This window comes from Equus asinus, chromosome 26, assembly GCF_041296235.1.
Source record: "Equus asinus isolate D_3611 breed Donkey chromosome 26, EquAss-T2T_v2, whole genome shotgun sequence".
In the NCBI taxonomy this organism is placed as follows: domain Eukaryota; kingdom Metazoa; phylum Chordata; class Mammalia; order Perissodactyla; family Equidae; genus Equus; species Equus asinus.
In genome coordinates this window covers 19,660,727-19,688,704 of record NC_091815.1, presented here as the reverse complement: position 1 = coordinate 19,688,704, position 27,978 = coordinate 19,660,727, and the positions used below count along the sequence as shown (strand labels likewise).

The 27,978-nt window shown below is 54.7% G+C and overlaps 1 protein-coding gene across 1 annotated transcript; it reads right to left on the bottom strand.

Moving 5' to 3' along the window:
- Positions 1-24: 24 nt before the first annotated feature.
- GPI (glucose-6-phosphate isomerase) lies at positions 25-26,954 on the bottom strand. Its single transcript, XM_014838175.3, has 18 exons — positions 26,666-26,954; positions 25,576-25,666; positions 25,149-25,217; positions 23,595-23,714; positions 18,272-18,355; positions 17,991-18,137; positions 17,149-17,220; positions 16,606-16,650; positions 15,267-15,320; positions 4,613-4,673; positions 4,160-4,203; positions 3,873-4,025; positions 2,794-2,923; positions 2,564-2,640; positions 990-1,118; positions 694-769; positions 542-608; positions 25-430 (listed from the first exon to the last, which is right to left on the bottom strand). The coding sequence occupies exons 1-18, from the start codon at positions 26,785-26,787 to the stop codon at positions 295-297; spliced, it is 1,677 nt and encodes a 558-aa protein (XP_014693661.2). The 5' UTR covers positions 26,788-26,954; the 3' UTR covers positions 25-294.
- Between the last annotated feature and the right edge of the window lie 1,024 nt (positions 26,955-27,978).

Sequence of the window (27,978 nt, the reverse complement as noted above, 5' to 3'; positions counted from 1 at the left end):
GAAACAAGAGGCTGAGCCTACAACTTCCTTTGTGGCATCTTTATTTTTGTAACTGGTATATGGACAGTGTGAACGTGGGTCAGAAAAATCAGCTGCACTTAATCACTTCAGCTAATTGTACAACAGAGGGAGTGTGGGCATGGAAGGAGTGGCAATTCCAGACCAGCTTCCTCCAGAGGGCTTGTGGTCCGAGCCCGCAACCAGACTGTGCTCTGGGCAGGACCAAGCAGTGCAGACTCTGGTGAGGAGGGACAAAAAGGACAGTCACAACAGGGACCGCAGCCACCCATGAGTTTATTGGCTTTTGGCCTCACGCTCCTTCTTGATGAAGTTGATCAGCCCATTGGTGGAAGAATCGTGAGAGGTTACTGCGCTGCTGCCATCAAGCTCAGGCTCAATTTTTTTAGCCAGCTGCTTTCCCAGCTCCACTCTGCCAGGAAGAGGAGAAAGAATGGTATGAGGATGGTTCAAGCATTGCTAGTGAAATCCACAAGCCAACCCACAGGCATTCCCTCCCCTCCCCCTTGAGTCAGCAACTCACCCCCACTGGTCAAAGCTGTTGATGTCCCAGATGACACCCTGAACGAAGATCTTGTGCTCGTACATGGCTACACAGGTGGCAGACAGTGCACGTTAGGGCTTCACTAGCACAATCCAACCCACCCCACGCAGGGACCTTCCCCACTCACTCACCAATCAAGCTTCCAAGAATGAATGGCGTGAGCTTCGTGAACACAATTGAGTTGGTTGGGCGATTTCCTTCAAAGACCTTCAGAAAACACCCAGGAAATGTCCCCCAGTTAGTCGTGAACCCCAAATCCTCAGAAGGGAAGCACAGCCTGCCCTAGGGGCTAGGATATGCAGATCTTTAAGGACAGCCTCTCCTATTGTATAGGACAAGCCAGGCACACCATAAGCCCCCGCCCCCACGCCTTTATCCTTCCAACTCCAGGACGCCACCCAAAGCCCACTTCATGGGAAGTGCTGACCTTGTGTGGCAACAGCTTCTCTATGTCCTCCGGACTCTTTCCCGCAGCCTGGAGCTCCTTCCGAGCCTCCTCTGTTGACTTCCCCCTCATCAGGGCCTCAGTTTGGGCCAAGAAGTTGGCCAGGAGGATCTGACGAGAGAGATATCCAGTTACACTTACAATACTGTCTGGGCTTTAGGCAGAGGGACAAGACTGCCCGGCACTTCCCAGTTAAGGCTGGTCCCAGCCTGGGTCACACTGCTGGACCCCACATAGAGCTCAGCTGGAGCAAGGGTGTATGGCAGGGCACATCTGATGACACTGGAAAGTAGGTATAATGATAACTACCCTTTAAGGAATATGCACCACTTGCCAAGGGCCCTGCTAAGAACTTGACCGACATCTATCTTTTAAGATCCCGAGGGGGGTGCCGGCCCGGTGGCGCAGTGGTTAAGTGCGCACATTCCGCTTCAGCGGCCCAGGGTTCACTGGTTTGGATCCCGGGTGCGGACATGGCACTGCTTGGCAAGCCATGCTGTGGTAGGCATCCCACATATAAAGTAGAGGAAGATGGGCATGGATGTTAGCTCAGAGCCAGTCTTCCTCAGCAAAAAGAGGAGGATTGGCAGCAGCAGTTAGCTCAGGGCTAATCTTCCTCAAAAAAAATAAAGATCCTGAGAGGCGAGGCATCATCCCTTTTCTAGTTGAGCCAGTTTCCTCAAGTCAATAGCAATGAATTGCAGAAGTTCAGAGGGGAAGAATCAGAATTCAAACCCAAGTCTCTGAGGCCAAAGCTTGTGCCCACAGTAACCCATGCTACTCTGTACCCTGAGATAAGGCACTATCAGTCCTCTTCAACGCCTCTGTCAGGTTTAAGAGTTGGATGGTTTTCCCGTTTGCTGCTATAGTAGATAAGATCTTGGCTCCATGATCTTTGCCCCTTGAGTTAAGCCTGTGTATGTTATGTTACAAGGCCAAAGGGATTTTACAGATAGAATTAACGTTGCAGACCTTAAAATACGGAGATTATTCAGGTGGGCCTGATGTAATCACACAGGCCCTTAAGAGTAGGAGAGGAAGGCAAATGAGTCCAGCAGAGAGATGCTACAGAGGAGGCAGCAGAGAATTGAAGCTTGAAAGGGACTCAAACCACCACTTCAGGTTCTGAGGCAGAGGGGACCACGAGCCAAGGTAGCTTCTAGGAGCTGAGAATGACCCCCAGCCACCAGCAAGGAAACTGGACCTCAGTCCTACCAACATATGGAAATGAATTCTGCCAACAATGTGAATGAGCAAGGAACAGGATTTCCCCCTATTGTCTCCTGGAAGGTACAGTCCTGCTGACACCTTAGCTTCAGCCGGTGGGAACCTGAGCAGAGACCCAGCAGAGCCTGCTGGACTTCGGACCCACAGAAACCAAGGTAATAAATGGGTGTTCTTTCAAGCCACTAAGTTGGTGGTGATTTGTTACGGCAGGAATAGAAAACTAGTATAACCGCCAACCAATGCATCAGGTCTTAAGAGGTCTGAGTGTAATGTGAGCATGTAATGTGAGCCTACAAGTGTGTGACGAAGGGCTGGATGGTGACTCTTACCTTGTGATGCAAACCCTTCCTTATCGGATGCTGGGTCTGGACCGGGATGAGGAAGTCACAGGGTATCATCTTGGTGCCTGTGAAGGGCACTGCGGTCACCCAGGTGCCTACCCCAACCCATGGGAGCCACTCATATGGCCTACAGGAGAGCATCGGCCTCATGGCGAAGTCTCTGCTGGTGGTCCCTCCCCTCCCCAGCAGCACTCCCACCCAGGCCAGATGGGCCCTACCTTGGTGGATGAGCTGGTAGAAGGCATGCTGGCCATTGGTTCCTGGCTCCCCCCACACAATGGGGCCTGTCTGGTGGTCCACACGGATGCCGGACTTGGTGATGTACTTCCCATTGGACTCCATGTCACCCTGGAATGGGGACAAAGACTCAGCCCTCCCCCTGCAAGTCCTGCTCCTTCAAGCACGGTGCCCAAATCCTGTGTGAGATGCACCAGGCATATCCACCCTGCCCTGGCCCTGTGAAGATGTCCACAGGCATGATCCTTTTATTGCCCCTCACCTGTGAGAACACAGGCTCACAAGCTTTCTGGCTTAGACCACTCTGAAGGACCCATAACCAGAAGCAGGTGGGTATGGAGGTCTGGGGAGGACCTCCCTAAGAGCACATTAGTCACAAAATTAGTCACAAAATCTTCAACTGATGTCTTAAGGAAGAGGCAGCTGGGGTCCAGAGTATACATCTTTGAGGGCTGACACCTCAACTAGTCTCTGGGCCTTGGGGAACCTTGGCCCCTCCTCCAATCATAGGATCCACCTTCAGGTGTCAGTGAACGTCAGCTATGCCTGCCCAAGGGATGCTGGGACAGATGTGGACAGGTACCCGGCACAGAATTTGGACTAGGAGAGGGGCTGCTCAGTCCCCGGGGACTCTGGAGATGCCAGAGTGGCAGAGGGCTGTGAGGGCAAAGAGGCACCAGAGACTGGGCGTGAACCTGCTTTTCTGGAGGGACAAAGGCAGTGCAAGCCATAGGCATCCTGGCCTGTGGCCCCAACCTAACTGCAGACACACAGAGTGATGTCTGAGAAAGAAATGACCCAGCTGAGACACGTGCCCTGAACCAAACTAGGGCCTGACTGGCCACCATGATAACCAGTCACACCCCTCCCATAGTAGTCAAACTTGGCTGACACTCAGATCGAACAAAGATTCACCATGAGATGGGAGCAGAGATAGGCCTTGGCCATGCCCAAGGATAACGGGGTAGAAAGTCCCTGGAGGAGCAGGAACCTGGGCACCTGGGCCTCCCAGGCCCCCCAAAGGCCCCACTGACCCCCGGCCTGGCCAGGCAGCTGGTACCTGCTGGAAGTAGGCAGCAAAGCGGTGCAGGTACTGGTCATAGGGGAGCATGGCCTGCGTCTCACACCCAAAGCAGTTGATGTACCAGATACCCAGTAAAGCCAGCAGGACGGGCGCATTCTTCTCCAGGGGCGTCGTGCGGAAGTGCTGGTCCTGAAACGAGAACAAAGTGAGTGGGAGATAAGCAGCTGCCCAGAAGGGAAGGAGAGAGGGAGAGAGAAAGGGAGCTGGACCAACCACCTGTCTCTGGCCAGTGCCTGGCAGAGAACACAGGCCTCAGCACTTACCATCCAGTGAGCCCCGGAGAGCAGCTGCTCAAAGTTGTCAAATCCTGCAACACAAAACAGCATCAACGGAAATGACCATGCCCCATGCCCTGCTGGCGGTGGACCTAGCTTCTTCTGGAACCAGGGAAAAGGCTGGATGTGGAGCTAGAGGACACAGGACCCAGGAGGACGTGGGCCTGCAGAAAGTCTCTCTATTCAGAGTTGACCCTGAGCGGAAAGACGGGTCTGAGTCCATCTAGGATGGGATATGAACAGGACCGCAGTTGTGAGGGGCAGAGAGTAAGGTCAACCTGAAAACCCAAAAGAAAACTCGGGCCTGCCCTCCTGACCTGAAAAAAATGTTCCAGCCAAGGGCAGAAAGGCCTGTGGCCTGTAGGGACAGGAAGGTGTTCAAGGACATGAGACCCTCACCCAACCTTAGATTGTCTCCAAGGCAGAAACCCGCAGACTCACCGACGTGCAGGGCAATGGAGAGTCCAATGGCGGACCACAGCGAGTAGCGTCCTCCTACCCACTAGGAGAGACAGGAAAAGGTGCTGAGGAAGGGTTGGCACACCCCGCCCCCCGCCCTCCTGCCACAAAACTTGCCCCCTGAGAGCAAAGCTCTTCCACAAGGACAGCTCAGGGGGCCTGGGCCCAACCCACCTGAGGGAAGCAAGACAGCACGCCAGGCACTGGCAACTCTTTGGGCTCACCAACAGGCAAACTACACATGGGACTGACCAGAGCCACAAGATTCAACCAAAGACCTTACCATGGCTGGCCCTGCCACCTCAGTCACAGACACCAAGCATATCATACCTGTGCCAGCCCACCTCTTCAGAACACAGATAAACCCAGCGCCTCATACCTGTGCCAGGCCCACCTCTTCAGAAACCGACAGACCCAGTGGCTCATACCTGTGCCAGGCCCACCTCCTCAGACACCACGAGACCCAGCGCCTCATACCTGTGCCAGGCCCACCTCCTCAGACACCAAGAGACCCAGAGCCTCATACCTGTGCCAGGCCCACCTCCTCAGACACCACGAGACCCAGTGCCTCATACTTGTGCCAGGCCACCTCCTCAGACACCGACAGACTCAGTGCCTCATACCTGTGCCAGGCCACCTCCTCAGACACTGACAGACACAGAGCCTCATACCTGTGGCAGGGCCACCTCTTTAGACACTGACAGATCCACTGCCACATACAAGCCTCTTCAAACACTGAACAATCCAGAACCTCATGCCTGTGGCAGGCCCAACCCCGCAGACACTGACAGACACAGCCCCTCATACCTGTGCCAGGCCCACCTCTTCAGACACTGACAGAGCCTGCACCTCATACCTGTGCCAGCCCACCTTCTCAGACACCGACAGACCCAGTGCCTCATACCTGTGCCAGGACGACCTCCTCAGACACCACGAGACCTAGTGCATCATACTTGTGTCAGGCCCACCTCCTCAGACACCAAGACACCCAGCGCCTCATACCTGTGCCAGGACCACCTCCTCAGACACCGACAGACCCAGCGCCTCATACCTGTGCCAGGACCACCTCCTCAGACACCGGCAGACCCAGAGCCTCATACCTGTGCCAGGACCACCTCCTCAGACACCTACAGACCCAGTGCCTCATACCTGTGCCAGGACCACCTCCTCAGACACCACGAGACCCAGTGCCTCATAACTATGCCAGGACCACCTCCTCAGACACCGACAGACCCAGTGCCTCATACCTGTGCCAGGACCACCTCCTCAGACACCGACAGACCCAGCGCCTCATACCTGTGCCAGGGCCACCTCGTTAGACACTGACAGACCCATTGTCGCATACAAGCCTCTGCAAACACTGAACAATCCAGAACCTCATGCCTGTGGCAGGCCCAACCCCGCAGACACCGACAGACACAGTGCCTCATACCTGTGCCAGGCCCACCTCTTCAGACACAGATAGACCCAGTGCCTCATACCTGTGTCAGCCCAACCTCTTCAGACACTGACAGACCCTGCACCTCATACCTGTGCCAGCCCACTTTCTCAGACACCTACAGGCCCAGTGCCTCATACCTGTGCCAGGGCCACCTGTTTAGACACTGACAGACCCATTGTCGCATACAAGCCTCTGCAAACACTGAACAATCCAGAACCTCATGCCTGTGGTAGGCCCAACCCCGCAGACACTGACAGACACAGCCCCTCATACCTGTGCCAGGCCCACCTCCTCAGACACCACGAGACCAAGCGCCTCATACCTGTGCCAGGCCCACCTCCTCAGACACCACGAGACCCAGCGCCTCATACCTGTGCCAGGCCCACCTCCTCAGAAACCGACAGACCCAGCGCCTCATACCTGTGCCAGGGCCACCTCTTTAGACACTGACAGACCCATTGCCACATACAAGCCTCTTCAAACACTGAACAATCAGCACCTCATGGCTGTGGCAGGCCCACCTCCTCAGACACCGACAGACTCAGCGCCTCATACCTGTGCCAGGACCACCTCTTTAGACACTGACAGACCCAGCGCCTCATACCTGTGCCAGGACCACCTCCTCAGACACCGACAGACCCAGCGCCTCATACCTGTGCCAGGGCCACCTCCTCAGACACCGACAGACCCAGCGCCTCATACCTGTGCCAGGACCACCTCTTCAGACACCGACAGACCCTGTAGCTCACACCTGTGCCAGGACCACCTCTTCAGACACCAACAGACCCTGTAGCTCACACCTGTGCCAGGACCACCTCCTCAGACACCAAGAGACCCAGAGCCTCATACCTGTGCCAGGCCCACCTCCTCAGATACCGACAGACCCAGAGCCTCATACCTGTGCCAGCCCACCTTCTCAGACACCAACAGACCCAGTGCCTCATACCTGTGCCAGGACCACCTCCTCAGACACCGACAGACCCAGCGCCTCATACCTGTGCCAGGGCCACCTCCTCAGACACCGACAGACCCAGCGCCTCATACCTGTGCCAGGACCACCTCTTCAGACACCGACAGACCCTGTAGCTCACACCTGTGCCAGGACCACCTCCTCAGACACCAAGAGACCCAGCGCCTCATACCTGTGCCAGGCCCACCTCCTCAGATACCGACAGACCCAGCGCCTCATACCTGTGCCATGCCCACCTCCTCAGACACTGACAGACCCAGTGCCTCATACCTGTGCTCGGCCCACCTCCTAGAGACTGACAGACCCAGCACCTCATACCTGTGCCCGGCCCACCTCCTCAGACACCGACAGACCCAGCTTCCCACACCTGTGCCAGGCCCACCTTCTTGGACACTGACAGATAAGATTCTCATACCCGTGCCTGGCCGTGTCTCCTTGGACAGTGACATCCCAGCTCCTCATACCTGTGCCAGGTCCTGCCTCCTCAGACTAACAGGCCCAGTGCCTCACACCTGTGCCTAAGCATGCCTCCTTGAACAACTAGGCACCCAGAACCTCCTACCTGCCCTTGGCCCCACCTCCTCAGACCCCCACAGACCCAGTACTTCAAACCTTGGCCTGGCCTTGTCCCTTCTGATACTGACATACCCAGTGTGTATTCTCGACTCCTCAGGCTGTACTAACAGACCCAGTGACTCATACCTGTACCTAGCCCTGCCTCCTGGGACACTGACAGGCCCAGTGGCTCATACCTGGGCTTATCCAGTCTTCTCAGCCTCAGCCCCAAGACATACCTAAGCCTACCTTCACACTGTGCCTTCTCATGCCACACTTGCCGATTCCACTTCGTATCATCAGAATCCTCAGAACTCCATTCACATCTTCCTAACCACTATTTATGGAGCACCTACTATGTTCCTAGCACAGGCAACGGAAATAGTCCACGGGGAGAAAGATGTAAATGAAACAATTATGTGAATAGTTATGAAAATGAGATACAAATGCTTGAGAGAAAGGAAATACAATACTGAAACCAATTATTAAAAAAATCTGAAGGGTGCTTGAGCCTGGACCTGAAGACTGAGCAGGCATTACCCAGGGAAACACTGAGAGAGAAGCATTCCAGCAGCCACAACAGAATACGCAAAGGTCCTGTGGAAAGACCGCCTTTCTCAATAGCGAGAGAATTAAGCCCCACAGAAAACGTTTTGATTGACTTAACTTCTCAATTCTCCCAGTTTGGTCCAAGGCCAGTAAGTACCCTTCTAGACGCAAAGAAGAAATGCTAATTCATTACATCCAATGGATGCCTTGGGACATTAGGACTTAATTCTCTACTGGAAGCCCATTGAAACAAGCTGGGCAGGAGGAGGCACAGCACAATCTAGAAGAGGAAGGAAGGAGTGAGGACTAAAGGGAAGACGGTGAGAGGCCAACTGGAGAACCAAGAAGTCTGTGGGTGCAGTGATAATGGAAGCAGAAAACCACGCAGGGGTCCCCAGTGGTCGTCCAGAGAATGATGCCACGCTGGACAAGGGAGTGCAAAGGACTGATTCAGAGGGTTCAACTAACAGAATGAATTGGAAAAATGAGAGAACCAAGGGTGGCCCAGAGGTTTCCAGCTCGGCTAATGAGACGAACGGTGGGGCCCTTCACCTGGAAAGGATCCAGGTTTGGGGGAACCTTACCTGACAAACACAGTCCCACAGGCCACACCACGCCTTACATAGGCTCTCAGATCTCACCTAACACATTCAATTCTAGAAACTAGACTGAGCAGTCAGCCCTCAGACCCACAGATTCTAGGCTGCTGACCTTGGCTGGGGTCAGGTCCTCAGACCTCCCATTTGGGAGAGCCCAGCAATGCCAGTGTTTGATTTGACTCTCTGAGACCTCAACCTGCAGACACAGATCTGCAGACCTCACCTTTACCTGCAGTGGGCCTCTCAGATCATAGCTTCTAGACGCAGTCCTTCAGTCAGTTCAACGTTCTGCACTTCACCTGCCCCAGTGCCCAGGACCTCACTTTAGGTAACTACGTATAATGCTATCTTTTGCTTCACCTGGGTAACTCAGACCCTATGCCAATCAGACCCCAATGCTAGAGACCACACCTTGGACTGACTGTAGATCCTCAGGTCTCTGCAACACCCTGAGCCCTGCCCCTCGCATCTTACCAGGGTGCTGAGAACAGGTGGCTGACCTCGCTCACGGCCTTCTACCAGTTGTACCTGATCTTAAGGGCTCTCCAGACCTCGCCAGGCAGACATACCAACAATGAGTCTGGCTTTCCCTTGATGAACGCTGAAGCTACCCATCTAACCGTGCCTGATCCTACCACCGAAGGTCCCACCTGTGTCTGATCCACCTTCCCAGGCCTCATCAGCCACATCAAATATGCGTTTCCAGGCTAGATCTTGCCCCACCCATTTCACCTAATAAGCCCAGGGATGCCAGTTTGTACCTGAACCCAGGGGGCAAGAACCCACCTAAGATCATGTTTACATACCTCTGCCCATGTGACCCTGGCTCCATGAATTCATTGACAAAGCCAGGTCAACACAGTAGTGCCAGACATGGATGCGACGGCTATCTCCAAGGTTAGCTCTGCCTACCTTTGTCTGACTCTGGTACCTCATACTGCAGTGTTAGACACCCATCAGAGACAGGCTCCAGACAGCTCAGCTGATGGACCAGGCTTCAGGTACCTGTCTGGGCCTCACCCCTCACATCTCAATCAACAGACCCAGGTCCACCTCCCTGAGCCCAGCTCAGACTCCTCACACCTTCCTGAGAGATCCAGCTGTATCTACGTGGGCTTGACCTCGGCTCCCTAACGGGCCTAACTTGAGAGACCCAGGTCTCTATTGTATGTCAGACTCAGCTCTTCACATCTCGGAGACACTTCCAACACAACCAACCCCTGATTAACCTGGGCACTAGCACCTCACTGAGAAGCCTCAGACCTCACTGGACCCAAACATACCTGCATACCTGTGCTCCGCAGACCCTTCCTGAGTGGCGGTCCTACTTACCTGTGACTAACCCACGCTCCCCAGGCCTAACCTCTAAGACTTGGGGTCCACACACCTGAGCCAGAACCATGCTCCAAGGACTTCACCTACAAGACCAAGGTGTACACGTCTGGCTCTAAAGTCCTTGCTTGAGAGAGCTACATCTATCTACTCATGTCTAACTTAGGGCCCAGAGACCTCCTACGAGCCCCACCTATCTACTCATGTCTAACTTAGGGCCCAGAGACCTCCTACGAGCCCCACCATGTTCTGCCTGCCTGCAGAAGGCCCCAGAGCTGCAGGCCTGACCTGCGAGGCTGCTCCATCCACCCAGGCTTAACCCTGGTTCTTCAGGCCTCACCACAAAGACCCAGGGGTACCTATTTTATCTGAATTCAACACCTGAAAGAGCCAACTCTACCCACCTGTGTTCAACCCTAGCTCAGAGCTCCTCAAGACACTACATTTGGCAGACAGGCTTTGCCTACCTGCCTCTGACACTGGCTCCTCAGAGCACACCTGGGGGACCAGCTCTGCCTACCTGTACATGACCCTGGTTCGGTTCCTCAAACCATGCCTGGCGGGCCAGCTCTGCCTACCTGTGGTTGACCCTGGCTCTTCAGGCTTCACCTGGCGGGCCAACTCTTCCTCCCTATGGCTTGACCCTGGGTCCTCAGACCATACCTGGAGCAAAAGCTCTGCCTACCTGTGCTTGATCCTGGGACCTCAGACCACATGTGGGGGACCAGCTCTGCCTACCTGTGCTTGATCTGGGCTCCTTACACTGCAGCTGGTGGGCCAGCTCCACCTACCTGTACATGACCCTGGGTCCTTAAACTGTACCTAGTAGGTCAGCTCTGCCTACCTGTGCTTGACCTTGGCTCCTCAGACCACACTGGGTGGCCAGCTCTGCCTACCTGTGGTTGACCCTGGCTCCTCAGACTTCACCTGGAGGGTCAACGCTTCCTACTTATGGCTTGACCCTGGGTCCTCACACCATACCTGGAGCAAAAGCTCTGCCTACCTGTGCTTGATCCTGGGACCTCAGACCACATGTGGGGGACCAGCTCTGCCTACCTGTGCTTGATCTTGGCTCCTTACACTGCAGCTGATGGGCCAGCTCCACCTACCTGTACATGACCCTGGGTCCTTAAACTGTACCTAGTAGGTCAGCTCTGCCTACCTGTGCTTGACCTTGGCTCCTCAGACCACACTGGGTGGCCAGCTCTGCCTACCTGTGGTTGACCCTGGCTCCTCAGACTTCACCTGGAGGGTCAATGCTTCCTACTTATGGCTTGACCCTGGGTCCTCACACCATACCTGGAGGACCAGCTCTGCCTACCTGTGCTTGATCCTGGGTCCTCAGACTACACCTGGAAGGCCAGTTCTACCTACCTGTGCTTGACCTTGGCTCCTTACACCACACCTGGAGGGCCAGCTCTGCCTACCTGTGCTTGATCCTGGGTCCTCAGACCACACCTGATGGACCAGTTTCACCTACCTGTGCTTGACCTTGGCTCATGAGACTACACTGGAGGGCCACTTCTGCCTACCTGTGCTTGCTCCCGGCTCCTGAGACTAGACATGGTGGGCCAGCTCTGCCTACCCAAACCTCATCTCGGCTACTCGCATCTCATCTAAGACATCGAGTTCTTACCTGGGCTTGACTGTGACTTTTTGGGTCTCAGTGGACAGCCCTAGTGTTGTGAATCTGCTCAGATCCTGGCTCCACAGACCTTACCTGACAAACCCTGCTCTATCCACCTGTGCTTAACTTATGCTGACAAACCCAAGGATAAGAACTGTGCCAGAGACAGAATCCACAGACCTTACTGAGAAACTCAATTCCACAAAGCTGTGCCTGGCCATAAGCCCTCACCCTCACAAGATGCCTCCACAAGATGGGTAGAGATGCAGTTCCAGGAGATCCACATCCACTCACTTATGCCCCAACTCAGCTCCTCAGACTCACCTGAGAGACCTAGCTCAAGCCACCTGTCTTCACTTCATATTCTCCAGGGTCATCGAAGAGATCCAGTTCTTTCTAGATGAGGCCAACTCTGGCTCCTCAGGCCTCACCTGACAGATCTGCTCTACTTACCTGTCCCTCAGCTCAACTGTGAGACAGAGTTGAATGAACCTAACCATGGCTTTTCCAGTCAACCTACCTCTGCTTGCCTTTGGTTTCATAGACATTACCTGAAAAACTCAGCTCTACCCACTTGTGCTTGACCCCAGCTCCTCAGATTTGGAACACAGACCAGGGCCTGACTTTGGTAGCTCAGAAACCTTACCTGTTTGAGACCCCAAAGTACAAACCTGTATCTCATCTCAACTCCTCAAACCTCACCTGACAGACCTGCTCTACACACCTGAGCCAGATCCAGAATTCATAAACCTTCCAGATGGGTGCAGTTCTTCATCCCTTTGCCTGACGCCAGCTTTTCAGTCTTTCCCATTCACCTGTGCATTACCAGAATAGCTCAGACATCAGCTGACGGCAGAGTTCTGACCTGGGCTCGGTCACGGATTTCTAGTCCTCACTTGTCAGACTCAGCTGTGCCTCCGCCAACCTTTGGCTCCAGCGTCCGTCCTGGACCACCCCAGTTCTACCTACATGTGCCTAATCTCGGCTCCTCAGGCCTCCCCTAAGAAACCTACTTATCCACACCTTACCTCATTCCAGCTTCTGAGGCCTCAGGCAGACGTCGCTCTAGAGACCATCCCCGGCAGACTCCAGCATAGAAAACTCAGCTGAACAGACACTTCCCTCAACCTGACAGACTTCGAGCTGCTCACCCCAGCGTGAGGGAAGCCTGGCGAGAGCCCACTGGTGCCAAACAGTGTCTGAGCAACTTGCGCCTCGGGCGTCTCGCCCCTGCAGACACGGGTCTAGACGTTTATCTACCATGAGCCTCTCAGGCCACACTTCACTGACACAGCTGCTCAGTCTGTTCACCTGCCCCAGCTCCCCAGGCCTCCTCTTTTATTCTAGGTGCATTCCCACCTCTCCCTCACCCAGGCGCCTCAAACTCCACCCCAGCCAGATCCCAAAGCCACAGACCACACCTTGGGCTGGTTATGGATGCTAAGAGGACTCGCCAACACCCAGAGCTCCGCCCATCACACTGGGTCAGGATGCTGAGAACCAGGTGGCCGAACTGGCCCAGGGCACTGACACGTTTGCCTAATCCTGAGTTCTAATCACCTCAATTGAGTGATCAGCCACCCACTACCTGGCACTCACTTCTCAGAACCAGTCAGAGACCCCAATGTGTACACCTGTCACACGCCATGGAACCAAACCTCAACTCACAGATCCAGGTTTAAGTACCCGTATGTGACTCCTGCTCCTCAGGCTTCACTTAGAGAACCATCTCTAAATACCTGCGTCTCCTCCAGAATTCACAGACCTCACCTGTACTTTTACCTGTCCTGGCTCCTCTTCAGACCTCACCAGCCAAAATTAGTTCCCCAATATGTGCTGACGCTGGTTGAGCCCTGAGAGATCTCACCCCTTACCACCACAGCTCTGCCTGATCCCGACACACAAGGCTGCCCATGACCGACCCCAACAGACCGGGCCTCACCACGTATACGTACCTCTGCCAGACTGGACTCTTCCGGTCTTACCTCAGAGCCAGTGCAATATCCCTATGTCTGTCCTCACTCCTCTATCTCATCTGACAGACGTTAGCTCCAGAAACCTCCCCTGTCTCTGTCTCCCTGGCTCCTCAGATGTCACCTTCTCGATTCAGCAATACATACCTTACTGACCCAGGCAGGTCCCTCCTCCAGCTGCTGTGTGTGGGTACATCTGGCCAGGGCCAGGAGGCTTCCCCTGTGCCCACCCTGGCCTCTCAGGCCTCACTCAGCCCAGGCCCCACGTTCTCGTGCCCAGGTGTCATTCCCAGGCCTTACCTGGGAGACCCAGGCCTCTCCCTAAGCCACACCCCAACTCATCTCTGCATGCCGGGTGGTTACGGGCAATGAAAACCCAGAATGGGACACAGCCCTGCTCGGTGAGGCTCCCTGACCAGCAGGAGCACCCACACGTCTCTGACCACCATCTGCTCAGGCTCCAGATCCCAGGAAGGAGGTGGAAGGTGCCTCCCCTCCTTTATCAGGCATGCAACATTTGTTAGAAGCTGCACAGTCTCGCTCGACCGGGGTTCCTCATCTGAGCCACAGGACGCAGAAAGTGATTTGAGTGACTCTTCTCAATTCTTCCAAGGATGGTACATAACTAGTCCCATTCTAGAAAGAAGTTAACTCATTACACACAATAGATGCCTTAGGGGGTTTGGGTTTCATTCTCTCCCATACTCCAAGGCCTTCAGAGTGTTCAAAGGAGGTTTCATCTGTGGTGCTGCCACCAAGCCAAGAGCTTCCTGTCTAAAGGCCTCGAAACAGCCCCAATGGGGAAAGCGTTGATTGGACAATGCCCTCTTTGCTGTGCCTGCCACGGTCGCATGTTAGAGCCACGCCCGCTGCCTTCAGAACACCCACACCAACCCTGCACTGCGCCCCCACCCCCCCAAGTCTCCCCTGCACTCGACAGCCAGATTCTCACACCCCCGCTGCATCAGGCAAGCTGCAAGGAAAGCGCCTGCTCACTGCTCAGCACCAGCGGTGGCTCTAGCAGAGATGAGCCCATGTGACCACCTGTCGCTAGAGGGGCCTGCAGCTCTGCCACTCAGTCGAGGTTTGCTCTGCAAGCTGCCCGGCAAGGGTCCCCAGGCCCCAGGCCTGGCGCCTCCTCTCTGCCACCCTCCAGCTGCTCCTGCGGCTCCTTGCCAGGCCTGCCCAGGCTCACCTTCTGCCTCACCCTGCCCCTTGGCCTTTTCAGACTGCGGCTGCAGTTCAGGGAAAGGTCATCACTGAAAATAACTCACAACCTCAGCCTCTTGAGGGGGGTCGGGGTGGCTCCGGTTACCCCACAGTGGGTGCTGCTGGCAGGCACCGAGGGGAGTGTCATCTGGCCCTGCAAGCTCAGCCTGCCCCTGGGGGAAGTGGAACCCTGGTCCTGACCAGGCTGCTCCTGCCCCACAAGCCTCTCCGGGGGCCTCTTGGCCTTTCCCAAAGCCAGGCATGCAGTAGGTGCTCAATAAATGTTGACCTGACTTCACGGGCCCCTCCTCTGTGGCTCAACAGTCATGGCGTGGCAAAGGACACATCATTCACCCAGCACAAGGCAGTGCCTTTACTTACATCCCAGAATTCAAACATGTTTTTAGGGTCGATTCCGAACTCCTTCACCTTGGTCTAAAAAGGGCAAAGGGAGAGAAGGAAGGAAGGCTGTGTTAGCTGGACAAGAACAGAAGCTCCAGGGTATGAGGGACGGGGCCATCCGAGCTGTGGGAGCACTCCCACCTTCCACAGAGCCTGATAGGGCAGGGCTGGAGCAGTGTGAGTCCAGGGTGGGGACGAGAAGCTGCCCACCCCCAGAGGGGGACACCAGGCCAACACCCAGCACACCAGTGGCCTGGCACCTGCGAAGCCCTGCTGCCAAGGGGACTGCACGCCCAGGGATGAGCAGGCCCACACTGCTCTGCAGGAGCTACTTCGTGGGCCTGTCGGGATACCAGAAACCCGGCCCCAGGACATTCAGAACCCGAGCCTAGCCTAGAACCCGAGCATGGGCAGCGGCCACCTCCCAGGCCAGGTGGCACCCAGCCCAGACGCTGGCCCAGCCCTTCCAATATCTGGCAGGGTGATTCTGCCCCAGGAGGCCTTCAGGAGATGACCAATCATTCCTCAGGTGATCTGTCCCCAGGCAGACAGGGTCAGCAACCCCTTACCTAGTCCCCACAGGAGGAGGCACCAGTCCGAGCTCTGCCTGCAGGGGAGCAGCAGTGCTGTGGTGCTCCAGCCTTAACATGGCCTCCTGTCTCCCCCGACGGGGGGATCAGCACTGGAGGCAGGGGTGGGAGGGGTGGTCCGGAAGACCTGTGTGTGCTTCCAGCTCTCACACAGCCCAGCACAAAGCCTACCAGAGAGCAAGTTCTCACAAGGTGTGCCACTTATTCTTGGAGCACAGCAACCCCTCCCCCCGCAACCCTGCACCACCTGGGACCGGACAGACTATGAGAACTGGCAGGCAGGTGACCTGCGTTCTCATCGTGGCATCACTGATTCTCAATCCTGGCAATCACTGGGCAGAAAGGCACACTCCTGCACTGGGGCTTAACATCCTTCTGTGAGAAATAGGATGCGTCCCCTACCCCTACCAGCATATCCCATTTGGAGAGAGGCCAGTGGTAGAGGCCAAGGGAGGTCATGTGTATGGAGTGTTCTGGAGATGGATGGCATCAACATGATTCCACTCACTGCAAGCCTCTCATCGGAGCTGCAGAGATTTGATGGGAGGATGTAGAAAGACAAGGACAGCTCCCATCTCTCACGGGCAACCAACCCTTCTATCCCATCAGCAGAGCCAAGATCCCCGAACCAGTGAACCACCTCTTGGCTCGTGTATTCTGAAGGACCACGACCTTGACATGGCCTGGGCCTCTAGGGAGGTAGTCTGGGAGCCCACGTGGGCACTTACCGTGTTGGTGGACAGGGCAACAAAGTGCTTCGCAACTGCAGAAGGCTACGAGAGATGGAGTCAAGTTACATCAAACCCACAGTGGGGGCCACCCAAGGCCAGTGACCCTCCCATCTCTGGAGAAACCAAGGCCCTGGTGGGACTGACTGTTCCCAGTCCTTGGTTCTGAGGCTTTTGGAGGAGCCCCATAACAAGGTCAAAGGGACAGAGGGGTCAGAGGCTGGCCAGAGCATCCTAGCTCACAGGCACACAAGGCCCAGGCTTCCTTCCCTGTAAAATGGGTGTGGCCAAGGGTGGAGAGGATCCCGCAGGGCCAAGGGGCCTCAAGAAAGGGCCGTCAGCCAGTTAGAGCAGGCTCTGCTGTGTGCGGCGTGTCTGGAGCTGGCCAAGCCAAATATCTGAATCAGAAAAGGCAGGTACCAGAGAGGCTGCCAAGTTTGGGAGAAACAGGGCTCTAGGGCAAGGCTTGGCCGCTCAGGTGGATGGGCAGGTCCACCCCATGCCCCGGCCCACGCACTGCCCCTCGCTCATGCCAGCACTCACATCCTTGGCCGACAGAAGCAACCACTCCTTTGCTGTCTCGGCGTTCGTGATGGTCTCCTGGGTGGTGAACGTCTGCAGCCACAGAGTACAGCAGTTGGTCCCCAGCTCAAGGTCAGTGCGGCCTCAAGCCAGGGCTCAGCAGTAGAGGCCAGATGGGTGCCCAGGTGTCACAAGGAGCAGGGCATGTGGGTCAGTGACAGTTACTCCAGACAACCTCCACCCACGTGTCCACAAAGCCACGATGAGTGGCTGAGCCTGGGGCAGGGGCCTGTGCTTCCACGATGTCACAACCAGAGCGCGGTGAACCCTCGTAAAAGCCACATACCCCCCTGAACCCCACACAGGTCAAAGGCTGAAGCATCTTCCAGGAAGGGGCTGGAGTCACAGCTGGGGCTCCTTTCAGCCCAGGCTAGGCTGTAGCTCCAAATTCAGATGGAATTCTTAATATTTTACGTACATTAATGTGGGTAAATAGGGCATAAAAGACAACAAACGAAACCCTTATATTATCTGGGGATGCTCTGGGATCAGAAAGGAGATTAGGGACAGATCTCAAAGAAAGACGAGAACAATCCCAGGCTGAGCGCAGATCCCACAAAGGAAGTGGGTGTGACCCGAAGACCAAGTCCAACCGACAAGTGTGGGCTTTCCTCAGGTAAGCTGTGTTTGCCGCCAGACAAGGAAGAGCCTGAGGGCAGCTGCACTGACTCGACCCCCAAAGCACCTCAGCAGAAGCAGTCGCAAGGGTGCAATAACCGGGGCGGGGCTAACAGCCACCTGCCCTGCCCCCTCCCCCCACAACCCGCAGTGGGCTGGGAGCCAGGCCGGGGTAAGGCCCATACCTTGGAGGCGATGATGAAGAGGCAGGACTCAGGGTTCAGGGAGGCCAGGGTTTTGGCAATGTGGGTCCCATCGATGTTAGAGACAAACCAGACCCGGGGACCTCCTGAAGAGTATGGCTTGAGGGCTTCAGTCACCATGAGAGGTCCCTGTGGGGAGACACGTCATCGGAAAACAAGATTCCAGGGCCCACAAGAGGTGGGGACAGCCATGACCCTTCGCTGGAGAAATCAAGGCCCTGGATGGGACCCCTCACCCCACCCCAAGGGAGTTCTCTCCTCACCAGATCAGAGCCGCCGATGCCAATGTTGATGACGTCCGTGATGGGCTTGCCCGTGTACCCCTTCCAGTCGCCGTTTCGGACTTGCTGGCAGAGTGGAGAGACGTAATCAGTCCAAACACCCCAGTATAAGCTGATGCTCAAAAACCATTACTTTCACATCCTTACGCCTCCATCCCAACTTCCAGGCCCTCACAGGGTCCTATTGAGACCACTGTGGCAGATCCCTACCACACTCACCTCAGACACTGGACCTATTTCATCATCAGCAAAGCAGGGGCACATCCCCACCTTACAGTAACGTTGTCAGGATGTGCAAACCAAGGGGGAACTCTCAGCAGACCCTAACGTGTCAGAGACCAAGAGATGCAAAATGTCCACGATGGTGAGTGGTCTGTGCCGGGACAGGAATATCAGACAAGCAGCCAACCTCCACGTGGACCCCAGTGATCCTGCCTCCTAGTATTCACACCCCTGTGTAGTTCCCCCCATGCTGAACAGGGCTGACCTGCGCACCCGTTAGGATACTGCAAAAATGACGGAGCATGACTTCAGAAGCTGGGTCATAAAAGCCCTTGCAGCTTCTGCCTCGTTCTCTTGTATTGCTCACTTTTGGGGAAGCCACCTACTATGCTGTGAGGACACTCAAACGGTCCCATGAAGAAGCTCATGTGGCGAGAAACTGAGGCCTCCTCCAGCAGCCAGTGCCAACTCACCATCCATGAACGGGAACTGCCTTTGAAGGGGGTGCTCTAGAACACGCCAAACCTTCACATAACCGCAGCCCCAGTCAACATCTTGCCTACAACCTCAGGAGAGACCCCCAAACCAAGACCAGCCAGTTACGCCACTCCTGAACTTCTGACCCACAGAAACCGTGTGAGATAGTATGTTTACCACTGTTTTAAGCCAAGTCGGGATGTAACTTGTTATATAACAATGACTAATGAAGATTCTGGCACCAGAAGTAGGGTGTTGCCAGAACAAAAACCTAAAAATGGGGCAAGAGCTAAAAGAACTTGGAGGAGAGCGTTAGCGAAGGCCAAAATAAACACTGGAAGAGATTGTTAGCGGAAGGTTGACACCCTTGAGGGGGCTGCTGGTGTGGATTTAAAGAAAAGGGAGGAAAACATGATTGGAAATTGGAGGAAAGAAGCCTTGTTATGTAGTGACAGCATGTTTAATTGTTGCCTGCATTCAGGGGGAAAGCAAAAGCTTTCTATGAGCTGGATGATCTAACTACAGAGATTTTCAGGCCATGGTAAAGGAACTGCCTGGTTTCTTGGTGCTGACAATAAAATGCACGGAAAGAAGCTAAAGGAAGAACTTTTCAACAAAAAGAAGCCAGAGGGCTGGCCCCGTGGCCGAGTGCTAAAGTTCGCGCACTCCACTGTGGCGGTCCAGGGTTTTGCTGGTTCGGATCCTGGGCGCGGACATGGCACCGCTCATCAGGCCATGCTGAGGCAGCATCCCACATGCCACAACTAGAAGGACCCACAACTAAAATATACAACTATGTACTGGGGGGATTTGGGGAGAAGCAGAAAAAAAAAAAAAAAAGAAGATTGGCAACAGTTGTTAGCTCAGGTGCCAATCTTTAAAAAAGCAGCCAGAAATTGAGTTTGAAAATTCCCAGCCTCTTCAGGCAACACCTGATGCTAGAATTAAGAGATGGCTCCTTGGCAAAGATCAAACCCAGGGCACTGTCACAAAAGCATAGTATAAAGATGAAGCCGAGTGTGTAGCTGTAAAACCCTGTGTTAAGACCTCAGAAAGAGGTAAGGTAGTAACATAGAGAACTTTATAGTCAAAGATGAGGCTTCTAAGAAGCTGAGGGTATTGTCTCTGTGGTCTCAGAAGCAATTGTACAAAAGGACTTATCTTAAAGAAATTTGTGAGTCTATTGGAGTAAATCTCTCCCTGAAAGATTCACAGGAGACCCAAAACGTTTTTAAGATAACTGAATTGTCAGCAACACCACTAGCTTTAATTCAAAGGGACAGAGATAGTACGAAAGGAAAAGAAGCCTTTAGATACCCACATTTCTACAAGCAGTAAGCAGGCTGAGGACACTAGGCAGTTACAAACACAGACTATCTTTCATGTAAAAAAGGATGAAGGAAGGCAAAGCCAAAAGCCCTAAGGAATGATCTCAGGCCTTGAGTGCTAACCAAGCAACTGCCAACATGTGTCCTGCTGGATTTCAGAACTGCTTTGGATGAGTGACTCCTGTGAGCCTCCCATTTTCCCCTTCTTTCTGAAAAGTAATCATTCTATATCAGTTTATCCTATGCCTATCTCACCGTTGTATGTTTGGCGTGTGAGGGTAAGTAACGTGTCTTTTAAATTCACACATTCTCATATCAAAAGGAACTGTATTTGAGTTGCATCAGAGGAAATGCAGGTACTACAATATCTGTACCTAATTCAGACAATGAGGTTCTTGACTTCTAGCTGATACTGTAATGGGATATGGCCTTGAGAGAAGGTGAGTGGGGTATTCTGCATCTGGAAGGAACATATGAATCACTGGGAGCCAGAGGGCAGACTGGAAGCCAACTTCCAAGATGGCTCCCAGTGATCCTTGCCTCCAGCATTTCATTCATGTCCTCATGTAGTCCCCCCTACTTGGATCAGAGTTGACCTGTACACCCAATAGAGTATTACAGAATTGAAAGAGTGTAAGTTCTGATGCTACTTCCTAAAAGACCTTGAGGCCCTCTGCCTTTCTCTTTCTTGGATCACTTAATCTGGGGAAAAACAGCTGCCTTGTCCTGAGGACATTCAAACAGCCTGTGGAGAGGTCCACAGGTGAGGAACTGAAGCCTCCCAAAAGCACTAATTGCTAGTGAGCCATCTTGGAAGAAGATCCTCCAGCCCCCATGGGGCCTTCAGATGGGCATAATCTTATGCCAACATCTTGACTACAACCTTATGAGACCTGAGGCAGAACCAGCCAGCAGAGCCACTGCAAAGTTCTGATCCACAGAAAAGCTGACTGTTGTTTTCCGCTGTTAAGTTTCAGAGTAATTTGAAGATGGACCAACTTTTATTTTGCTTTAAATAGTAATCAACTGCCATAGGAAATTCTCTATCAATACAGAAAAAAATACATTGTTCAGCTTCTCAACCCTCCATCTCACCATCAAAGTTTTGTTACAACAAAGCATCCCAGACGGGAAAAAAAACATGTATATATATATTTTTTTCTTCTTCTTTTTCCCCTTCAAAGCCCCAGTACACAGTTGCATATAGTTGTAAGTTCTTCTGGTTCTTCTATGTGAGCTGCCACCACAACATGGCTACTGACAGACGAGTGGTGTAGTTCCATGTCTGGGAACCAAACCCGGGCCATCAAAGTGGAGTGAGCCAAACTTTAATTGCTAGGCCATGAGGACTGGCTCTGTATCTTTTTCTTTTTCTTTCTTTCTTTATTCATTCCTAAAGATTGGCACCTGAGCTAACATCTGTTGCCAACCTTCGTTTTTTTTTTTTCCCTTCTTCTTCTTCTCCCCAAAGCCCCCCAGGACATAATTGTATATTCTAGTTGTGGATCCTTCTGGTTGTGCTATGTGGGACGCCGCCTCAGCACGGCCTGATGAGTGGTGCCATCTCTGTGTCCAAGATCCAAACTGGTGAAACCCTGGGCTGCCGAAGCCAAGCGTGCAAACCCAACCACTCGGCCATGGGGCCAGCCCCTCTACATCTATAATATAACTACACACACCCTTTATTTGACCAGATGGGGTTTTATGACACAAACCAATTCTGTAACTTTCTTTTTTAACTTCATAGTATATTCTGAACAACATGGCAGGTCAACACAACCATAGCTCCCCAATTCCTAATGGTGCTCATTTCTACAGTATATGAATACACACTGATTTTACTAATCGGTTCCCTCTTGTAAATGAGCTTAGGTTGTTTTCAGTTTTTGCCGCTACAACTAAGGTCACGGTGAACATCCTTACCCAACCTTGGTGAACTTTAGAGAGCACAGCCCTGAGGAGTGTTCCTCAACATGGAATTGCTGCCATTCAGCAGCTTATTTGAACTATAAATACCCCATCAGTCTGAGTCAGGTACTCGAGCAGCCAGCTGTAAGGGAGGGCTCTGCTGGAGACAACTCCCCAGACAGCCAGTGCCACGCTCTCCACATGGCAAGCTGGAGCACACAGGGTTGATCAAACAGAACACCAGGCTTCCAAGGCACGGCAGCTCTGCCACTCACAGCAGGTGGCTGGAAACGCCCTTCCCCAAACCCAAGGCCCACCACACGTACCAACCACTGTTGAGGGGCACTGTGGAATCCAGATTCCCATCAGGATCCCAAGTCTTTCTCACCCCGGGAAATCCCGCTCACTCGGCTGCCAGGCCTCTGGGATTGATGCCCAGATCACCTCCTGCTGTTTCAGATCTGAAAACGGTTCTTAGCCAAGGCAACCAGACTTTGACCGGCCACACGTGGGGGCCACTGCTCTCAGGGACAAGCTGACCAGAGCCCAGGTTGTCACTCCCAAAGCACACATAACCCACACATATAGACGTGCACACACCCCAGTCATCACCTTGTATTCCAGGCTTGAAAACGTCCACCGACCCTCGAAGAAGCACCCCAGGGCAGACACTGAGGCAACAGTGGTTGATGTGGGGAAATCTAGCTGGTTTCTGAGGTGAGCCCTACGTCCCCCACAGGAAAAGGAGGCACAGTCGTGCACACTGATGCCGACACAGCGGCACTCTTACATATTTATAAGTACAGATAAGCTGCAGCAGAGTGGTGAAAATGAACCTGCGTGTGTATGCACGTGTGCATGTATTTCAGAGAGGAGACGACAATTGTATACGTACACGAACACACGCGTAGGAGGCTTTTGGAAGATCTCACAGGAAACACCACAAAGGCTGCCTCTGGAGAGTTGCCTGGCGTGTGGTCAAGGAAATTTTACAACCTCTATTTCATCTGGTTCTAGATTAGGCAATAAGGGCACCTGACTAAGGAGGTTAGCGACAGCAAGTCTCTCGCCCACAATCCCACCCGTCAGGGGCCTCGCTTTTCTTTTCAGATCATCTGCCCTGGCCAGACCATCACCAGGAGCCCACAGGTGTGGACAGTTCAGGAAGCAGGTTCCTTCGGGAGATGGTCAGGGAAACTGGCGCCTCAGCAGAGCCCCCAGGGCCAGCAACCACAGGCCTCCCTCACCTCAGGCTGCAGTGAGGGCTGGAGTCCTCTCCAAGGAGAGTGAAGGGGCAGCCCCATGAGGGCTTCCAGATCCCCAAATGCACACACAGGGCCAAGGGCAAGTCCAGCCCAGCAGCTGCTTACCTGGCAGAACGACTTCATCTTCTCCAGGACCTTGTTGACCTCTGGCATCACATCCTTGCCATCCACCAGAATGGGTGTGTTTGACCGGTTCCGCAGGGCCACGTGCAGCACTGCCCGATTCTGGGGACGAGAGTCAGGGTGTGAAGACCCCCACCCCAGGGCAGCCAGGCTCCCCGCTGGGCACGGTGCAGTGTGGCTCCGAGCCTCAGCTCCGCCCTCTATCCACGGAACATGCAGGCCCTGAGGTCTCTGTTGGTACTGTGGTCTGGGACGGAGAACCCACCATGTGCTGATGGGAGGAGCGGCCACCCTAGGACCCAGGGCGGGGGTGGAGGCAGGGCACGTGTCGCACCCTCATGTACTGCAGACAGCCACAAGGGGAGCCCAGAACAAGCCTAAGATGGCCCCAAGGGCCCAGAGGTGTTCAGAACTGACAAGTCAAGGAAAGAGGGACAGAGTGAGCAAAGACGGAGAGTGGTGACAACAGGTCAGAGACAAGCAACAACTGGCTTCAGAGGACCAGGGTTCATTAGGCCTAGTCTGCTCTCCCCAAGGAGAGCACACGGTGTTGGTCGGGACCTTTTGGAAAGTGCCCCCAGCCCCTCGGATGTGGAGCAAAGCAGGCACCTGGAGCTTCCCTCACCAAGCAGCCCCATGACACCAGCTGTCTGAAACCAACCAACCAAACCAGACCTAAGTCTGCGATGGGGCCCAACAGCTGGTCTGGTCATGTGAGAGCAGCGGTCCCATCAAGCTGAAGCCAGCAGGAGTCCTTGCAGGAAACAGGTCTAAAGACCCCAGCTGGGCAGGAAAGGGATGGTCTGAGGACTCCAGCCCCAGGAGAGGCTCACTAAGGCGCCGGCTTCATGCCACTGTGCCCTCGCCCTGCCCAACTCCACTCCTGTCCCACACCGCACAGGCAAATGCACTCCTCCAGGAAGCCCTCCTTGAGTGCAGCCTCCCTCAGCCTGGCCCAGCAGCAAGAGACAGGTCAAGTTTGAATCCTGGCTCTGTCCCTTACAGATACGACATCTTGGATAAGTGACTTGACCTCTGAGCCTTGTCTTATCCTCATATGTAAAAGGAGGATGATAATAGGATGAAAAGGAGACTGAGTTCTCCAATTACTATGCCTCCAGGCTTCCACACCATGCAGGGACAGGGCCCCCCAGGCCTGGCCTTCTGAGGTCGACCTTTAGACATAAGATTCTTCTTTTCACCAACAAAGCTTGCAAGGAGGATAGATGACAGTTACGGTCTCTGAGCATGCCGAGACGCCCTCGCCCTGCAGGCTTGAGGTGTGCTGTCCCTCGGCAGACACCCAGTCCCACTCCACACTCACTAGATCCAGACTGCCAGCCTTGGGGAAGACACACCCCAAGGCCCTGCAGGCCACTCAAGGAGACAGGACTTCGGGCCTCGCATTAAGCAAAAGCATTGCTTAAGAGGAGGAGTGAGGACACAGGGTGATGCTGCTAACAGTCAGCTGAACCCCCAAGGGAAGGAAGAGGCCCTGGAGGGTATGCAGAGTCTGGTGGCCACCGGCCTGCTCACCTCGGTGAAGTTGATCTTCTCACCACTGAACATGCGCTCCCGAGCGGCCTCCACGCCCCTGGACTTGGCCTGGGAAGAGAAGACACTGAGGCTTGGTCCCACTCATGTTGGCCACCAAGAGTCCAAGCCCCCCAAGCACAAGAGCTGGTGCAGCCCCCAGTGGGGCTGACAGATGGCTGCAGCCAGGCACCCGTACCCACTGCCTGGGAAGGGTCTGCTCAGACATCAGGCACTGGGGTCCCCTGGGAGGCTGCTCAGAATCTGAGCCAGGGGCAGGAGCTTAAAGCCCCGCATCGGCACAGAGGTAGTGACTGAGTTCCATTGAGAGAAAGAAGTAAAGATACTCAAGGACCTGGGGGCTCCCAGGAGCCCAGCTCGCCCGCCCCACTGTGGGTCACAGGTCAAGCCTCCCACAGCAGAACATTACCAGGTCCACCAGCATCTGCATCACACTCTCCGTCACAAGGTTCTTGGAGTAATCCACCAGAATGTGTCCATGGTTGGTGTTGAGGGTCAAGCTGTAGAAAGATGGCAGAAGCCACTGACCACACCTGAGGTCTCCCCAGCCTGCTCCTTGACCCAAGCTGCTTCCAGAAAAAACATCCTCCCTACACCACACCCCAGAAGGCCCTCAGCTGCCCAGTGCAGTGGTGGTATTGGGTTACCTGCCCGCCCACCAAGCTGACCTGCAGCAGCACAGTGAAAGGGGCAGATGCTGGGTGAGGAGCCATTCCTCTGCCCACGCTGAGCTGCGGGATGGGAAGACAGAGAGCTGGGTGCAGCTGCCCCTGCCTAGCCCAGGGAGTGACCACCCCCTCCCCGAGCTTCCACTCGGCAACCCAACGTCCTCAGGGAAGGACCCAGATGACAGGACTGGCCAATGCAGACTTCCATTTCGGGGCCACGGACCACCCCTCCCCAACACACCTGCGCCAGTGACCAGAGCACGCTCGACCCCATTCCGGCCCCCAGGATTTCCCCCTACAGACTCCTTTCCATTTCCTGGTCCTTCATAAGTCCCCGGGCCTAGCCCCTTCGGCAGGTATCATGCCCCCACATCTCCACCCTTCCACCGCGCCTCCCCGCACATCCCCCGGGCCTGCCCCACCCTGACCGCACCCCGCAGACGGCGCCGGGTCCCGAGCGCTCTCGGCCAGGAGCGCATGGCAGGGCTCCTCAGTCCTTCCTCTCCCGCTGCGTCAAGGAGGCCCCGCTCACCGCTGCGTAAGGACTCCCTTCTCGATGGCGGGGGCTGGGGCGCGGGGGGACGGGCGGAGGGCGAGAGCCCCTCAGAGGGGAATGGGAGGGTGGGGACAGGGAGGCCCACTTCTCACGACTAAGCAACCCGGGAACCTGCTTCAAGGAGGCGTCAAGGACGAAGTGCGGCCTGGGCCAGGGCCCCGATCCGTGACCGGGGTCGCCGGGGCCCGCCGCCCCAGCCTCCGGCCCTGGCCCTGCACACCTGCCCCCGTGCGCGGCTGCCCCCATGTCCGCGCCCGCTGCGGACCCGCGCGCACCTGAAGCGGCTGAAGCGCTCCTTGTCCCCTTCGAAAAGGCGGCGCAAGTTGAGCTCAGCGCCGTGCTCGCGATGCCACTCCCGCAGCTTCTGGAACTGCGGGTTCTGGGTGAACGCGGCCATGGCAGGAGCGGCTGGGGACACGGATCCGGACGTGCGCGGAGAAAAAGAGGAAGGAGCAGACGGCGCGCAGCGAGCAGGCGGCCGCCCCGCGCGGCGGCTTTTATGGCGCAGGCGCCCGGCCCCGCCCCGCCGGCCACGCCCGCGGCGCGACCTTGCCAGCTGCCCGGGCTCCGGCTCTGCTTGTCCCTCCCTGCAACAGGCCGGCCCTTCGCGCTGCCACACTGCCAGCCTCTGCCTGGAAGTGACTAAAGGACAAAGGCCGAGCTCTCCATGCCCCGGACTGCTTCATTTGTTCATTCGTTTATTCATTTAACACAACCCCTTCCAGCACCTTCTATGTTACAAGTAGTGGTCCAGGTGCTGCGGGTACAGAAGTGACACATAAGTAAAATATATGGTATGTCAGACGCTAGTAAGTGCTATTGAGAAAAGAGAGGCTGGAGAGAGTGCTTGGAATAGGAGTTGCAATTTTGAATAGACCGGTCAAGGGAAATCTCACTAATGAGGCAACATGTAAGCAAAAGCCTGGAAAAGGTGAGGAAGCATGCCAACTTGACATCTGGGGGAAAGTGCACAGGCACCAGAAAAAGCAACTGCAAAATGGGGCATGCTGAGATGTTTCAGAAGAAGGAGGCACGTGTGGCTGGAGTGGAGTGAGTGAGGGAACAGGGACAGCAGATGGGGTCAGCGAGGGAAGGCAGGCAACGAGATCACAAAGGACCTTGTAAGTCATTGTGAGAACTTTGAAGAATTGACAATTTCCTGGTGAGAGAGAGAGAACAGTCAAGGGTGACATCCAGTCTTCCACCTGAGCCCCTGGAAAAATGGAATTGTCATTGCATCTTGGAGAGATGCAAATTTTGGAGGGGTGATCATGATCTCTTTTTTGGACATGTTAAGTTTTCAAAAGCTATTAGACATCTTAGTGGAGGTGTTGAGTTGGGTCTTCATGTCTGGAGAACAGGGGAGAAAAGGTTCGAGCTGGAGGAAAAACTTGGGAGTCATCAGTGAATAGACAGCATTTGACAGGATCTCTAGATGAGAGTCTGGATGAGAGGGAGTGAAGATAGGAGAAGAGGCTGAAGAACTGGGCACCCAAATTGAGCTTCTCCGTCGTCTGGTTCCCCCAGAGAGGCCAGCCATCCAGGGAGTGCGCCCTGCCCTGCTGGAGTTCCAGGCCCAGGGCTTCTT